The sequence below is a fragment of the Coturnix japonica genome, chromosome 5 (assembly GCF_001577835.2).
Source record: "Coturnix japonica isolate 7356 chromosome 5, Coturnix japonica 2.1, whole genome shotgun sequence".
Taxonomy (NCBI): Eukaryota; Metazoa; Chordata; class Aves; order Galliformes; family Phasianidae; genus Coturnix; species Coturnix japonica.
This window is the reverse complement of record NC_029520.1, coordinates 23,852,939-23,870,524: the sequence shown is the minus strand read 5'-3', so window position 1 is coordinate 23,870,524 and position 17,586 is coordinate 23,852,939. Positions and strand designations below refer to the sequence as shown.

General features: G+C 39.1%; 1 protein-coding gene across 5 annotated transcripts in view; it reads right to left on the bottom strand.

The window, feature by feature from the left end:
- Positions 1 to 17,586, bottom strand: part of DPF3 (double PHD fingers 3) — a 188,411-nt gene that overhangs the window by 71,309 nt on the left and 99,516 nt on the right. For 4 of the 5 annotated variants that reach the window (XM_015864660.2, XM_032445149.1, XM_032445150.1 and 1 more), the window contains exons 6-8: positions 17,514 to 17,552; positions 13,878 to 13,956; positions 2,437 to 2,574 (exon numbers count right to left, since the gene is read on the bottom strand). In XM_015864660.2, the coding sequence (XP_015720146.1) occupies positions 2,437 to 2,574; positions 13,878 to 13,956; positions 17,514 to 17,552 (256 nt within the window). The remainder of the gene's footprint in view (positions 1 to 2,436; positions 2,575 to 13,877; positions 13,957 to 17,513; positions 17,553 to 17,586) is intronic. The other variant, XM_032445151.1, reaches the window with a different exon arrangement.

Genomic DNA, 17,586 nt, shown 5'->3' with positions numbered 1-17,586 from the left:
AAGTTCACACTGCAAATGCGTGCCTGCCTGAACTTCACTGACCCAATGCTCACCTCCCACAGCGTGACAAATTCCAAATGGCTGGTTTGAATTTGCCTTGCCACTGCTAAATCAGGCTGCTCATATCTCTCTGACACACTGCTAAGCAAATAACCAGATCCTGCTCTATACCATATCTCTGGTCCTCCTGTTCAGTAGGTTGCGGATTAGCTGTTTGGATTAAAATCCCCCCCTCCTCCCTCCCTTTTCCCCCAAGCCCATGCAGAGAGGATTCTTGAAGCCCAAGCCCTGCAATACTGCAAACCTGTCAAATCTAATTCATAACACATGCCTAGCAGTTCTTAGGGGAGAGGAAAGATCTGATGCTCTGGCTCCCCACCATCCTCCTGTACAAAGGGACCATTTAATGACTGCACATTAGCAATGTGGACAATTAGCATTCACATGGAAGATAAATGGCAGCATAAATTAAATATCACCAAGTAAAAGAGCAAAGATGCAAGATCTGAGCTCAAGGCTGTAAACAAATAAACAGGCAAAAAGGAACAAACAGCGACTGCAACAGCTAAACCATTTGGGAGAGTTACCTTCCAGCCTCTGGGACTTTCCCCAGGGGTGATCTTCACATTCGCTTAGTTGTTGCCTGTACCTCACTGGCTCCTGTCTGGTTGTTAAGCAGATTCTTTCTTCTTGGGAATCTGAATGTCAGAGGATTTTACCCCACTGTTGTTTTTTTGTTTTTTTTTTTTAATTCTGCCTGTTTGGGGATCTGTGCTTTAGCAGATTCCCTCTGCTGCACATGCTGCACATGCACAGAAGCTCTGGAGGTACACAAGCTTGAGTAGCTCCTGTTATACCCCTTCCTTTTCTTTCCATGAGCTAAGTCCTGCTAACCTTTCCACAGCTTTTCTAGCTCCTCTTCCTGCTAACTTTAATAAATTCTTAAGTACCAGAAGGATAAGGACTGGGACTGTCCTTGACCTCTGTGACAAGCTGAAGGGTAAAATACACTACCTTTCTTTGTCTGAGCATCTGTGCAAGGCCATTATGAATATTAACTCAATTGAGACTTGTGATACACCTCTCAGGCACACAGCTTTAACTAAATAGCACAGGCATAAAAAATAATAATTTTTTTTAAAGCCAACAATTGCAAAACTCAGAGATAATGTAAATGCTAAGTAAACAAAAGCTACTGGCTGAACACTGACAGTTTCCAGCCTAAGATGCTCTTAGTGCACTGACAGCTCAAGTTTATCAACAGCTGGAGGAGTCAAAATTACCTTTCCTGTGAACCTACCAAACACATGAATAACTGAAAAGCAGGGCATAAAAGTGACAGAAATACTGAGATTGCCAAATGGGAGTGGCCCTTCAAGCTCAGACAGTGGCTAGCAGCAGATGCTTTGGAGGAGGGAAGCCCCCTCCCTCCATCCCTGGGGACAATTATCAATTATCTGACTTGAAAGAGAATGTTTTCCTACTTCCATACATCTTCCGCTTCTTCATAACACATTATAACATGTTTGCCTGGATGTTCCTTCCCATAAGCATTTTATTGCTTTGTTTGCATTGTTCATTACTCTGAACAAAAATGACACAGTTCACACTGTGATTTGAAAGGACTTTTCAAAAGTGAACAAAGGTATCTACACAAATCCCAAGGTAAAATCAACTATCCCATAGTATTGCACACTGGAAAATTGAGAAACAGCAGCTTAGAGACTTGCCAGGTTTATGAAAAATTAGTACATAGCACAGTCTCCTTAAACTCCTGTTCTGTGCCTAAGAAACAGGAAGGATAAACAAAAAGGCATTACTTTTCTTTCAGCCTTGCACTGGTGTGGGAAATCTAGGCATGTAATTCATCTCACATTCCAGCACTCCTTGAAGAGGAGAACTGATATTTTTTCATACATTTTCCAAAACTGTAACTAAGAAGTATCTTCCAGTAAAGTTGAACACAAGGCTTTTGAGGAAGAAATGCAGGGATAAGGAGGACAGAAGCTGCGAATTTCATATCAAAATCAAATCAAAAAAAACAGGGATAAAGGTGTCTTATTCAAAGACAAAACAAAGACAGCCCCCTGAAATGGAATGTGCATTTCCTTGACATCCCTACTAACCGCCACTGGGAGGTTGCTTGACAATGGATGGGTTGGGCAGCTCTTCTTTTCCCCCCTCTCCCTGACACCTCCTCCCCACAGGAGCAGTAATGGAAAAGTGACTTGCTGCAGAGATAATGCTGGGTTTGAAATGAATTCCTGACTAGCTGAGCCAGCACTGGTGTGAGCTGCGGCTGATTAGCTCCAAGCATCCAGGTACCAATCACTCACAACGGAGCCAGGCAATCAAGCCAGCCTCCACGAAGCAAAGAACAGATGAAGGCAACATCCCCGAAAAGGATCTCAAAGGTAAAGGGAAAATACTACTCACGTTTGTGGTTTTCATTTCTGTGGACAGGAGAAGAGTGGGTCTCCTGCTCCCGGGCTTCATCACCCTCTTCACTGGCAAGATGAGTGTGAGCATAGTGGTAGCTCAGCCCAGGCCTGTTCTTGTAACGCTTGCCACAAACTGGAAGGAAATGAAACAGGAGGGAGGAGAAGAGAGAATGGGAACATCAGGACAACGTGAAGCAATTACAGCATTCTTTAAACAGCACCCCCCCTTCCCCTGGCAGCAGCACCACACATTCCACATTTCTGCCTGAAATGCTCCCAGTGGGTGTCAGTGAAAGGTGACAGACACCAGCCCTGCTGCCCCACATCCCCAGATAAGCACTCTTCCCATGCTGCCAGCAGCCCTTCCTGCTGGCCTAGACAAATGAACATCCAGTGTGCAGCTCATACAGCCCTAATCCTCTCTGCTGAGATTACTAACAAGATTGCACATAAAATTAAATGAAATGCCCCAGCTCTGATGTTGATGCTAAACAATGCACAGCAAAGGGAACTGGACCAAGAAGAAAGGACGTTATTTTCTTGATTATTGATCTCTGGGAAAAGAAAACAAAATTACAAAGGGCTTTATTTAAAAAGGCAATAAATAGCTTTGTTCACAATTCCCAGTCAAGACAAGGAGATGGAAGTCATCCACAATTTCTTCCTAGAAGAATAGTAGTAGTGATTCTTCCCCATCCAGGTTAACTTCACATTCAGAATCCTAATAAATAGAATAAAACATGATGTGGAATCCTCCTTCTGAATTTTTGTTTGTTTTAAGACTAAGTCAACAGGCATTAAGAACAAGAATAAACAATTCAGGCTGATGAAAGGTCTACAAAGTATATACGCTCAATGCAAGGGCAAACTTCATCCTCAAATTCATTATATACAAATTGAGCTTCTACAAAGATTTTAATTCATGTTACTGTTTCTAAAAGTTCTCTCTTTTTATCTTCAAAGCATTCTCTGAATGTCCATTTCCTTTTATGCAGATATTTCATCTATCAAACTGTATTTGATGCTGCCATTTTAGAAGACAATAAACAAAGGCAGAAGCTTAGCGGCCTTCCTGCAGTTTTTTCCTCCTCCTTACATATTCAGTCACTACAGCTTCATCAGTCTGAAGGATTTCACTCAGGAGTAAGTGTTGTGTCCAGTACTCCGTCCCACATAGCCTGCTAGGAAGGTGTGCCCGAAGATAAAACAGAACTCATTAGCCTCTAATCTGTCTTTATGTTACACCTCTTAAAAGGATCTCCAAGAGGGAAGTTACCATCCAGTCCTAAAATCTTCACTCAACTTGATACCTGAAATGAATCCTGCAATGCATACAACTTACTTCCCATTCCACAGACAACTGAGTAATTATATCAATGTCATTAAACTCTAAAAAAAAAAGCAAACAAACAAGAAAAAGAAAAAAAAAAAACATTAAAAGACTCACTGCAATAATTCACATCAAAGTAAAACCTCCATTTCTGCTGCTGCTCAGAAAAAGTCAGTTGATGTTCCACAGTGTAGAACAAAGGATAGAAAATTGTAAATCAGAGCCTAGCATGATAACATTTCATTCTTTGTCTCTTCACCTTATTTCTAAACTCCCCTAAGGAAAATACATTGTTTTATTATAAACGTGTGATACAACCCCGTGATATGAATAAAATGACTGAACTGGAAGATTAGATACTTTTATCCCAGTTTTCTCCATTCTGCAAGAATGGTGATCATGTAGTTACTCTAACAGAGCAGAGGTTTTTTTCCAAATGCAGTGCATCCCAAGCACAGGGGTTTTTAGTCTTCGAATTCACTTGATTTAGAAATGAAAATTCCTGCAGAAGGGAAGCTGGGAAGGATTCAAATGCCCAGATGCAGATATGTTCATCCATTCTTTCAAGCATCTATGCTTCAAACCTAACTGTACTGTCAGATTTTTTTGAACAGTTATATTGGTATTTGTTGCATGCTGTCCTCAGGACACAAGCTTGGTCTCCCTTCTTCTAGTAGCAGTCACAGTATCAAACAATCACCGAAGCTGGAAAAGACCTCTAAGATCATCCAAGTCCAACCATCTACCTACCACTAAAATTTCCTACTAGACCACATCCCTCAGTATTTTTCTACTCGATTCTGGATAGCAGAACAACCTACTGCTCATCTGAAGAATAAAGGACAAGCAGTAAATCAGCTGCAGCTAAGAAGCCCACAGTTCTGTGTAACTTAGCCTCCAAATATTTGGAAAAGTGTAACTTAGAAGTCTCCATCAAAACAGAGACAGCTACAGAATTCTGTTTAAATTATTACAGAAGGATAACTCCCTCTAATTAGGCAACTGTAATAGCATTTATTAGAATTGAGAGAGTGATTCTCTTACCTAGCAGATTGTTGAAGCATTTCACTAAGTATCCTGCTCTAACCACCTTATTTGTGTGTTTGAAGATAGAAGTTAATAATCATATTTTTGCTATGAAGTCCTAATACCACTCAAAAACTTCCCTGTTTAACTTACATTCAGAGCACAGACAGATGATCAGTGCTGAACTAACAAAGGAGAGGCACCATCATCAATACCTATGTGATATATGCTATCCAACCTTGCTCTTACTCTACTTCATTTTGCATTACTACTGACCTAGCTGTAATAACAGATACTATCTAAAACCCAATCCAGTTTCCCATTTTCAGTGTTGGTGTTTGTTGCTGTTTTTTTTTTGGTTGTTTGTTTTTTAATTTTGAATAAAATATATTTAAGGACATTTAAAAATATATTAAAAAATTCTACCTAGCTTCATTCCATTCCTTCATTCCTACATGAAAACATACCTATGATTCTAGCCCCGGTGATTCTAGCAAGATAAGCTGTTAACTTGCAAAAGCAAAGCATCATTTAATAAAGGTCTCACACAGCTTTCTCCCGCAATGCACAGGAAACTCCCAAGGCTGTGGCCTTATCTCCACTCCCTACAAGATCCTATAGGGATCTCAGCCACAGAGCTTAAGATGGCAAAGGAAATCAGATAGGTTTTCAGACTTTCCCTTCTCAAGCAAAAAAAAACCAAACCAAAACAAAAAAAAAACAACCAAAACATATATATATATGTATATATATAAACCCAAAAGGAAAAATCAGCAAGCATCAATATAAACTAAGGCTGTAGTAATTCTGCAGCTGGGCCTTTCTCACTGGCAAAATTCTTTGAGATAGCTTTCAAGGGTGGCAGCAAGCTGGGACGTTCCTAGCTAAAAAGGAATTTGGAGGAATTTATAAGCAGCGCTGAGTTAAAGGAGTTCTGTTTACACAGTTTCAGCAGATCCTTTGTAGGACCGAAGATTTGCAGCTTCCAGCAGCCTTCTTTTCTGGATGTCTAGACTTTTTCTCCTTTCAAATTCAAGTTCTGTCAAGGAAAGATTCTAAAGCATGAGTCGAAACTACAGGGATTTCCTATTCCCCAAGCAAATTAGACTTCTGTAGGGGAAAAAGTTTATCATGATATTAGTCAGGTAAAGGAGTCATTGGCTTTGGTGACAGTTTGAAACCTAAAATAAAAGCTAAGCCTGAGCTTCATGGTTTCTCCAACAAATTGGAACCTTCCCAAATTCTTTACCTCTTATTTTTCAGATACAGCACATTTTATTCATCCACCATACCACCATGCTAAGAAGTAGTTTCTATAAAAGGGTGATCATTAATGAACACTTAGCTCTTATATAACTCTCCCCACTACAAGACTGGCTTTTCAAGCATTAATTAATCTTCCTCCACATTCCTGAGTAGGAAATACTCATTTCAATTCTAAAACAAGAGAACCACAGGGAGGTTAAGTGCTTGCCCACACAGTGATCTTTCGTCATTACCAGGATTAGAATTCATGAGTTCCAGCACCCAGACCAATGTTCACATCACATCTTTCTCATTCTCTGAGCTGACAAAAGCATAATGGGAACTGGTTGCCCCAGTCAGAAATGTATGCTAGTGATTATGGTCTAACACTACACAGTTCATACATAGTAACTGAGAGGTTGCCTTTCATAAACTTTGCTGGGTGGCCTTGCCTTTCTTTCAGTGGCTTTGACTGTTTTATCTTTAATTTTCCATGCTGAGTAGGCTCATCATCCTTGCATGTGGTAGATTTCATCCTGAATCTCAACACCAGGAAGTTGACTTCAGCTTTAATTAGGTAGCCAAGCCCAATGAAAACAGTAGGAGTTTGTAGAACATAACCCACTCCAGTTCCTCTTGCATTCAGAGGACGTATTTTCTACAACCTGAAGTGAATGTAATCTTAGAAACAAGCTAAGTAAGTAAGCACTAACATGGCAGTGCAGATCAAACAGCACAGATGAGAAAGATTTTATTAGGTTACCAGACACTCTCCTATGAAGAACTTTACATTCCTTCCAAGACTGAAATGAAGAAACTACACAACTGTGTAATGGGAAAAAAAGAAAAAGAAAAAAAGAAAACCATAATTTGCAGGCAGTTTAATCACAAGCACTGAGTATTTCATAAAAGAGAGTTCTGTTCTAAGATCTGGCCTTTAGCAGCCTGTAACTCTTTGGATAAGCAAATTTTCTACCTGTTTATGCTTCTCTATGAGTAAAATTAATATGAAATACTTCCCCTTCTTTAAAAGGAGGTTTGAAATCTATGACTTAAAAGATTTCCTCATCAAATATTTAATAGCTGTGTTGCTGTCATTTTGAAATTGTTACACATTTGGTCCTTGGCAGGCTGTGAGCTATGTTCCAGCCAGCTCTCCACATACATTTTGCACAATCTGTCACCAGCATGACACAGAAGGAAACAATCCATGTTTTTAGTGGAAACAGGAAATTGAGGGAGTATAAGCGGGGTGTATTTTTTTTCGTTTTCCTTTCATTTTAATTTTTTTACTGAATCCAGTTCCTTCATTGTCTTTACTTTTCTCCTTTGACTCCTGCTCTTTATTCTTAACTGAGTTGTGTCAAATACGAAACTTAAGTCAACTGCTAGCAGGTAGCCATTCCTCAAAATTAGCTTCCTGTCCCACCATTCTCTCTGCTTCAAACAAATCCCATTCCTTGTATTGCCCTGTTTTGGTGATATAATTTTCACTGTTACATCTATGTCCACTCTGCATATCTAGAGATCTCAGATGTTAACACAATGAATTTTGATCTCCACATATGGAAAGGCATTATGTTTGTACCTCTTTGATCAGCACCATCATGCTACACACCTCTTCTACCAGAGCAGTTACTTAGGGTAGTAAATAGTCTTTGTTTCTGTGTCTCCAGAGGGACGAGTCCCAGAAGCTATCTTCTGTATTAAGATCACATATATTCTGAACTCCAAAGCAATACACATACAGGCTGTCAACAATGCCTATATCAACCACTATATACTTCCACGTTCCATAAATAGCTAGCAGCATCAAAGGAAAAAGCAAATACACTGTAGGAGCAGAATCAATCGTTACAGTCAATTCTATTTCCCCTCTTCCCATGTGTCCCACTTGAGACTTTTTTCCTGTCTGATGTTGGATTTTCTAGAGTTAATGTTGTAAATGAATGCTAAATACTGCAGCTATGGTGGGAGAGTTCCTTGTTGGGTTCATCTGAACAACCATCTTATTCTAGATCTTACTGCTTATTAACTACTTAGAGATTCACTGGAAAGGATAATACCATGAGATTATTTAGGGCTTACACTGCTAAAGTTTAAAGGGGAGCTGAAGCCATGATGGAGATTTATAAGAAGCATGTAAAAGCATAATGCTAAAATCAAGGCATTTTCAAATAAGCTTGTCATCGTGGCATTTAATCGAAGGTCTGTTCTAAGAACCAGCAGTAGCAGTGTTTGACTCATTCATAATATCAGTGAGAATTAAGACAACAGATTAAGTCTCAGAAAACATAAAATCAGTCCACAACATGATTTATCTTGCAAGTCTTTGCTATTCCAGAAAACTTTTCAGAGAATCAATGAGTTAATTTTTAAAAAGACTACAGTAGGATCAAGTCCACTTCAAGGAGAAAAGAAAGAAGGTGAGTGAAGTTATTAAGGTAATTACTAGAGGAGTCACTTTGTGATCATATACAGGAAAATAGTTCCTAAAGAGTAGGTCTCAAAGAATTACATTTGGCAAGTCATGCTAGAACAACATAAAAATTAACTTTCTAAAAGAACCTTAGAGAGAGATCTTTAATTCACATTGAAACTCAGCAGAATTCCAGCATTTGTTGGCAGAATCTGTGATGCATTTAGTAGAGAAAGGGAATGGAGAAGAATAACCCTAGAGCTCTGGAATTTCAATACCCTGTCAGCTGACAAACTCACAAGAAAAATCACGGGAATGTTTCAAATGCTAATGATTTGAATGTATGGTCAAACATTTTCATAAACAAAATTATGTTCTGAATAATTATTATTAACTCATCAGCAAGTTCAAAGTGTTCACCAAGAGACCAAGCTTTATACGATCTACAGGCAGAATACAAGCAGATAGGCACTTAGTGGTATATTTACAGAAAACAGTTTAAGAGCCTACCTCCGGTGGAAATCAGCGAGAACTAGGAGCCTAATCTTTTGAAAACTTCATAAGGCACTTTTCTGCATCTTCAAGTACCTGAAAGAGTCCATTTTGGGCCCAATGCTTGCCTCTATTTTTACAATTAATTTGGAGGGTGGAATCGAGAGTGAAAGAATCAAACATGCAGAGAGCTGATTCTTGGAGAAAATCTCAGAATAGTAATTACAAATATATCACGCAAGCTTTATCAATCAAAAATTCTTTCAAACAGTAACATGATTAGTAAATATTAACACGACATCTAGTAAAACATCAGTAAAACATGGTATAAACAGGAGAGGGCAGTATAATGAGGAAACTAAAGATGAAAGATATTCAGACTCAGTAGAAATAGGTGGATCAGCAAAGGAACAAGAAGTTACAACAACTGGTCTACTGAATGCGAACTCAGGTGGTGGACATAGGTGAAAACTCTGCCACTGAAACATAAAAGCACAGCACTGGAGATGAGTGTCCTGCATTGCAAATGGGTTTACTAGATAAGCTAAGAGATCAGCTATCTCTGTACCTCTTACAGATATATAACAAAGCAACAGGCACAAATCCAAGAACTATAGGTAGATATAAGTGACACATACATGTATCTGTCATTTATCTTTCTTCAGAGCTGCTTCATACTCAGAGCAGCACCTTCTACTTAGTTCTGGCCACTGCTATTTAAATAAGATCCTTTGAAGATCTTGCAGAGAAAAGAAACAAGCTTATTAAAAGATTTGAAGAAAACACAGGTGAAATAAGCCACAGTAACTGTTTTCAGACATAGAAAGGAGATAGCAAAGAAAATTCACTCTAAGTAACTAGAGAAACCTGAAACTAATTATTTATTTATTTATTACAAAAGAACCAGCTTCAACAAAAGACCGTAGGGATCTGTGTCTCCAGATGTATGTAAGGCTGCACTAGCCACTGATCCAGCAGAGATCATAAGAAGATTTCAGTCAGTTCTCATTTTTGGACAAGGAATGGATCTGAATACATATCTCAGCCTCAGAGGAACTGTAAGTAAAGATTATTATACAAACATAAGTTGTTACTCTAAAATTGCAACTTATACAGAAATAAAACTAAGAGGAGACAAGGATATGCAGGTAAAAGGGAAAAAAAAGAGAAAGGAGCAACTTCTTTTTGAGATGGGCAGGAAAAATTTCCATAGACTGAGAGAAAACAAAGGTGGAAGTAATTATGTGTGTTGGTAAGTCACAGTAGGGAAATGAGATGAAGCAGGCAAAGGAGAAAATGAGAAGAATGAACGCAGGCAAATGTGGATGGGCAGCAGAAAAGTTGGTAACTTGTGGAGGTTCAGCACAAACTAAGTAGCATAGCTGAAAGGAAGTAGACATTCAGTCATGAAGTTCTAGTGCTACAACTGACTGCAACTTTTAAATCAGAAAACAAATCTCCAGATAGAACTTCAGATATGCTCCCCATCCCCTAACCCCCCCCCCCCAAACACAGAGCCCCTCACCACTAAGTAAATAAATAAATAAAACATAACACGAAATATGAAGATAGTAAAATGATTTTCTTTAACTAAAAGACTTGGTGGGATGACAGTACCCCAGTACATCATTTGGCAACTACACAAAATCAATTCTTGTTGCATATGTAGGTATGTAACATTCATTCATGCTCTTCCTCCTTTAAAATCCTATGTCCAGTTTATCTTGAACAGCTGTGGTCGAGTATCTTCACCTTCTCTGGACTGACACCACAGATCTTGCTTTGTTCCTCAAGCCTGTTTTTCACTGTCCATTCAAACATCTGCTCTGTCTTTTACCCAATTATTCAGGCTACATTTCAGTCTGCTCTGATACAACAACTGATCGTTCTGTGGTACCATTTCCTGCCTATGCCCATCTCATACCAGGCTTTCCTGCCACCTCTATTACCCAAGCTTTTTTTCTTAAGATTGGCCAAGGCCCAATGCTGTCCAGTGCAGCTGGTGAAAATCTAGCTAACTAGTTTTCCACTTGCCATTTTAATGAAATAAATAATTTCATAATTATGTTAGCAGCTCTGAATGACCGGATAATTCATTCTGAACTTTTGATACAGAATATATTCAATAAAATTAACTGAAGTTTAATTCCACAAAACAAGCAAGAAATTAAACAGAGCTTCCACCTTTTCTTAAGAACATCAGATGACACAAAATTTGAGAGCTTTGCAAAGATCCCTCAAGTACAGAGATTCCAATTTCTGGTCACCTTTAACACTGGGATATGAATTCATTTTTGTGTATAGCTGAACCCTTCTTCCAACAATGGTACGCCACTTCAGAACTAACACTGCTGTCTTACATACAAAGGACAGCATTGGCTGGATGCAGTTACTGCACCATTTTACTGGTATAGACTAGATGTTCCACAAAACCTTTCCATTCCTGATGAAACTTAGTGATATACACTTATTTGCTACAAATACAAACATGAAAAAATGTGCATTTTTGTGGTCATACATTTAAATACCGAAAATAATTTGGTTTAGATATGCTTATATCTTCTTCTTGGTGATCAGATTCCAAATTCAAATACCAGAAAGCATACAGTGAAAGCGACCTGGAGGTAAGTTAAAGAATATAGAGAAAAAGTAATGACTGTCCATTGTGGTAATTACTTGTATCAATAATGTGACTGAAGGAATAATGTTCTCCCAGACAGGAAACAAACCAATTATTTTTTGCCTGTATGTTTCCACATAAAACAAAAATATCTGCCTAAAACATCTCTACATGATGAACTGCAAACCGACATCTAAACTATTGTGATCATGCCAAGATTTATCTATAAACATATTTAGCAGATTATTTCAAAGAAAAAAATTGATAAAGGAAATCATTTATTGGTGCAGTGATCACCCAAGCAGAAGAGGAGCCTCAAAATGACAAGCCAATTACTCACAATGAATTATATGTAATAGTTCTAAAGAAAGTAAGCATGGGCAGTATTCCATTTCAGGACGATGGCACTGCAATTGCAACAGTTCTTCTGTTCCACAATCAGGTATGGATTCTGTTAATACATAACCCTATTCTCAGCTTTCTAGAGTAGAAAATGGAGTAGTTAATATGTAAAATCTGGATTCTAGAACTCTTTGTGACTCACCCTCTGACTACACGTTTCTTAAAAATGAAAAGTAGCAGCCAAACGAAATAGGAAAGTTTAAACCTCCAAAACCAAAGAAGAAATTTATGCTTCAAAATGTAAGCCAAGGCAAAATTCCATCATTACAATGAAGTACCAAAACAGAGACTTCAGCTCAGATTTCTGCCGCCTGCTTTGGAAGCTTAGATTTGTATCTACTTAGCACAAATCACTACTATGCATGTTGTGAGTTCTCTCCAAACGCAGAACAAGATTAGACAGTAAAGAGACATTATGCTTGGAACAACTGCACTATTGACAAATGTCCTTGGATTTATAGAGGGATTTTCCAGAAAAGTGGTAAAGATAGTTATGTGTATACCAGCAGAAGAAAGCTCTGGAAATCAACAAGATACAGAGTGGCCTCCTATATAATCCTTTGGAGACAGACTGTAGTTCTTCAAAACAAGCAAGAGCAGCTATTTAACCACAGTAGAAATCTCCCAGCTCTTCAAACAAAGAAGAGCTCTTCCTCTTCAGTTCAGACACTGCCATTTATGTGGAAGGCTCTCCACTTCTACTCATTCCCAGTAGCACTAAGAAGATTTACCTTGCTGTAGCAATATACCCAACATGTTCATCGCGGTACTATGCATTCAATTGGTCCCACTATGAAAGATTATTTGAATATATGAGATATAGGTTTCATTTACAATGCATGTCGATGTTTCTGCATGTTTTTAACATAAGCAGAAAATACCCAAAGATTGACAAGTAGTGGAGATAGGGCTGTTCTAATTTTCCTCAAAACCACCAACAACTTTTAGGTCAAAAAAATTTAAGACTTCCTGTTATTCTCCTACTTCTATTAATTTTTGTTATGTCATTGTTGCCCTGTATGATAGAATGCACTCTAGTACAAATTGTTACTGCACATACACTCTTAGCAGGCCTTAAGATGGGAAATCTTGAAAGCACATGGGTAAGATAAGAGCCCCTCCCAGAAATGACACAGTGAAGCAAAAAAGAACGTAACAAGAAGAAACGCACCAAGAAGTAGTTAATAAAAAAATACATCGTGTACTAAATACTGGAGTCCTTCTTCACATACAGGACTCTGGCATCTTTTGAGGTAATGCCTTACTTCACCTGCAGTCCCACAGAAAGATGTCAAACAGCATAGTTATATTCAAGGGGAGTGTGTATCAAAACAGAGAATTCTAATTGTGTTTCCTTCTTAGGAGGGCTCAACTCCCGATGATGCCACTGGAGTCCTTTCTAAATAAGGGATGAGAATAAGACCTTCAAAATTTAGCCCAGTGAGATTTCCAAAGGACTGAAGGGAATCACCAAGTATGTAAAGTGATGTAAGGGTGAAATAACTTTGTCAGACATTTTTGAGTTATGCTGTTGTTCGTAACTGTCTGGAACAGGGAAAGAAATAGAGGGTAAATCTCACATGGGGGAAGGAAAAAAAACCTAGAAGTCAGAAAAAGAGAAGGAGAAAGAGAAAGAGAAAGAAAATAAAAGATATGATTTATTATAGCACAAAGGGAAGTGGAATCTTGCTGAGGAGTTTATTTTACTTCCTTCACGCAAAAAAAAACCAAAACAAAACAAAAGAAAAAAAACCAAAACACTAAGAGCAGCAGTAGCTGGTGGCAAACATGCAAGTCAGAGAGCAGCAGAATATTTTGCTGGAAAAGAAAAGATGAACCCAGAGTGCACCGAGCTGGCAGGACCAGGCTGGAAGCGGAGTCAGCTGTCTAGGTGCTACTTACTGTCACAAACATAGGGTTTGTCATGATCATCCTGGGAGGCAGCATCATTTCGTCTCCTGCCACCTCCAGATCCCCGAGCCTGCAAGAACAAGAGGAATGTTAACATTATTCCCCTGCCCCTAAATTCTCCAGGTGCCCCTCACCCTCCTATGAAAAATGGCAGTATATACTAAACAAACCCTCAGCTTCCACACAGGTTTATCAAGGGTGGGTTTGACCCTTCAGCTCCTAAGATATGCACTATGTTAATGGACCTTGTAACGCAGTAGAGATCCTCTCCACAGATAACCCAAACAGTTCATCCTTAGCAGTAGATCACTGTCAGCAAGTATTCACACGAGTATCATTACACTTCCATTTTTAAAAAAAGTTCAAATACCTTTCTTGCTGAATATGAATGAATGAATAGATGAACTGGTGGTAAAGGATAAATGTAACTTTCAAACTAGCCAGCAAACAGGACTCAAATAAAGCAGAGGTAAAATTACCTCCTTTAATATTTTCAGAGGTGGTGAGGAGTTGTTTTCTTTGGTTTCCTAGCTGAAAAGCACTGTCTCAAAAGGGCCTTCTAATTGGGACAAAGATACTATGGCTAACTATAAAATTGAGCCAGTTAGTGGAAAAGATTAGGTAATACGGCTACCTGTAACTGCAAAGAACTGGAATTACCCAGAAAGGTCTCTTTGCTGTTCTGAGTTCCTAAAACATAGCCAGTTGACAGTCCCAGAAACTGAAAACCTCTATTTCTCCACAGCACACACTGTTCTGTCCTGAGCTCTAGGGTTAAGAATGGAATCCAGCATCAAAGCCACTTGTTTCTAACCCTTCTCAGCTGAGATGCCAACAAGGGGATGGTTCATATCTGTTCAATGGGAATAGTTTTGATGTGCAACTGGAAACTGAGACAAGGCCCTCAATTCCTTAATGTTAATGTGCTATCTGCAGATGGCAATAATTTAAGACTTGATCTTCATGTGAAGAAATACTCTGCATGTGGATGGCTAGGTAGCCCCTTGGAAATACTGTCAGCTAATCTGTTCCTGGTTAAAAGCAACAAAATGGTCTTTGCTGCTCCTATTAATCTGTTGATTTCTCTCATCCTAGACAAGGTCAGCTGACTCAAATCCTTCAAACTTTTGCATTTGAAAACAAGAAAGCTTCTTCAAGTAAAGCCAGAGAAGATGTAGAAATTAGTTCCCTAGATATTAAGCAGTCATATAATCTCTGTCCCTCTTCTATGGATTTGGGACTGAACCTGCACTATTTGAGAAGCATAAAGGAAGTTTTACACTAGCCTTACCACAGTCTATCGAAACAGGGTTTTAGACAAACTTCACATATTATTTCCTTGGGATTTCTCACATCTAACTCTTTACACAGTCCTGAAGGAAAGACATGGATTCACAGGTCTCTGGATGGGGTTTGTACTATTAGGTATGACAAACACAGCTCTGCCTTCTGCAAAGAACTCTGTACAGATCAACATATGTGCAAAGTGAAATTTCTAAGGGTGAACTGAAAAACAGTTTTGCCCTGGAAAGAGACTCAAAGCAACAGTTGTTTGGTGGAAGCTACTTCACTGACCATATCACATTAAAAATCAGTTTACTAGCCTACAATATTTTTCTCTTTGACTGTCAGCTCTGTAAATCCCCTCTGGGCTATGAAATCAATCTGAGGCAAGTTTCTTTCTTCAATCACTACTGCAAAATGTACTGCAAGCTGAATCTAGGTCTCTGGCAGCTCCTGTACAACCTTCAGCTCATCAGAGAGTCTTCACAAACACAACTGATTATCTCTTAATAAATATTTCTTCTGACACCTGGATTAGGACCCAATTTCCCTATCCTACCAGGCTGCATTGGCTTTTCAGGGCTGTGAATAAACTGTAAAGTCTTTTCTGTTGTTGTTATTATTAATCAGTAGTTTTGATTCTACACACCTAGAAAGGGTCTGTTGAGTAAGGACATTTCATTTTTACATTGATGCCTTTCAGAATAGGATGGCAATTTAAGGTTTGTTGCTTGTAGTTTCACTAGTCCTGCAGCCAGCCATTCCCCTTCAAACACTTCTCCTTAGAAATGCAAGGGTACAGCATTCATGTCATGACTGCATGTCGGGTGTACTTTTTCATGCACTGAACAGAGGGGGATTTCTCAAGTCAATGACTTTCAGTGGGAGCTGGACTCCTAAATGCACTCAATATCTTTGAAAAAGTTTTAGGGGATATTCAGCTGAGGAGCAAGCAGTCTGTACAGGTCAGTTGCATTCCTCTCCTGTCTCTTAGCAAAATGTTCTTTCTAGCTCCTATCACATTTTTCCTGTCTACCACAGATACTAAAAAGCTCCTGTAAATCCATTCCTTCATCCTTCAGTGTCCTTCCTAGTGGTTCAATGATGTCAGGGCCAGTTTTGAGGGGGTAGCAAACTTAGCAGCTGCACCAGAGACTTTCATCTGTGTGCCACGTGCTTGCTGTCGGCACTCTGGTCTGCTGAATTCAGTCATCCATGACTGCCTTCATTTTTCTGACAGGACACAGCACAAGCTACGAGACATGTGAGGCCTGGGAGCCACAGCACAGCAGCCTTGAAGCAGTCCTGAAGCAACCAGAGAGGGTGGCCAGAGGGACAGATGGAGGAGTAAAGGATTAAAAATAAAATCATGCTGTAGGAAAAGGAAGGGGCATTGGAATGTCCAAAGCAGTAGATCTGCCACATTAATCCTTCATCAATGCTGCCAGCCCTCACTCCTTCTCTGAATCCCCAAAGGCCACACTCTGCAGGATCTAGTTTCCTACAGATATCCTTCCCCTCTTCTATCCTCTAAAAATACCCTGACCACCTCCTTCCCAGAAATGAAGTGCTGCCCAGGTTTCATATCCCCTAATTTCAAATCCTCAGTCCCAATTCCCTACACTGGGTCAGGCTTACACTTGAAAAGGGTTGCTTGAAGAGCAACAAAACAGCCATGAACAGATGTAATTCAGGCTTCAGTTCAGGCTTACCAGTTTTCAACAGCTAGGAATCTGGCCCTAATTTTGAAATCCTAATTCATACCACATTTTACTTTGGCTATTGATGCCATCGAATAAAAACAAAAATTGCTCAAAGTATTTGGCATTCTTCGAACTTCTCTTTTTTACACCAAATGAAGCCAGGGCACTAGCAGAGCAGTAGTTAGCAACAGAAAAGGCAGGATATTCTGCTGTCCCTGTTCTTAATAGGGGGCCAGTTCTAGGGCAGAAATAAGTTGTAAATCTATGGTTTAAAATGAATAGGACACCTACTCTCCAACTCCTTTCCCTACTGCAGGAGAGAAAAAGTAGCAGATATTCTCAAACAGTTTCCCAAACACAGGAGTAGAGCTTTGCACATAGTAACTTCAGGACTGTGTTTGTATAGGCCTGGAATATATGCATACAGTTAACTCCCTTCTCTTGAGTAGGCTATCTTTCATAGCTGTTCACTCTCCTTCACTTACCCTAATCCACATGCACAATTTATGTGAGAGCAGCTTATTAGAAAATACTTGTTAGCCTTGAATACTTGTTAATAGCTACAATCAAGCTTGTGTGCGTGTATCAATTCTAAGTCCTCATTTTGGTTACTGGTTCATACAAATTTTCTGAAACTTACATTTTTCTGGAAAATTTTTTTCCAGGTGGGTGTCTTTGGCTAAGAAAGAAAGAAAGAAAGAAACTGGTTCAGG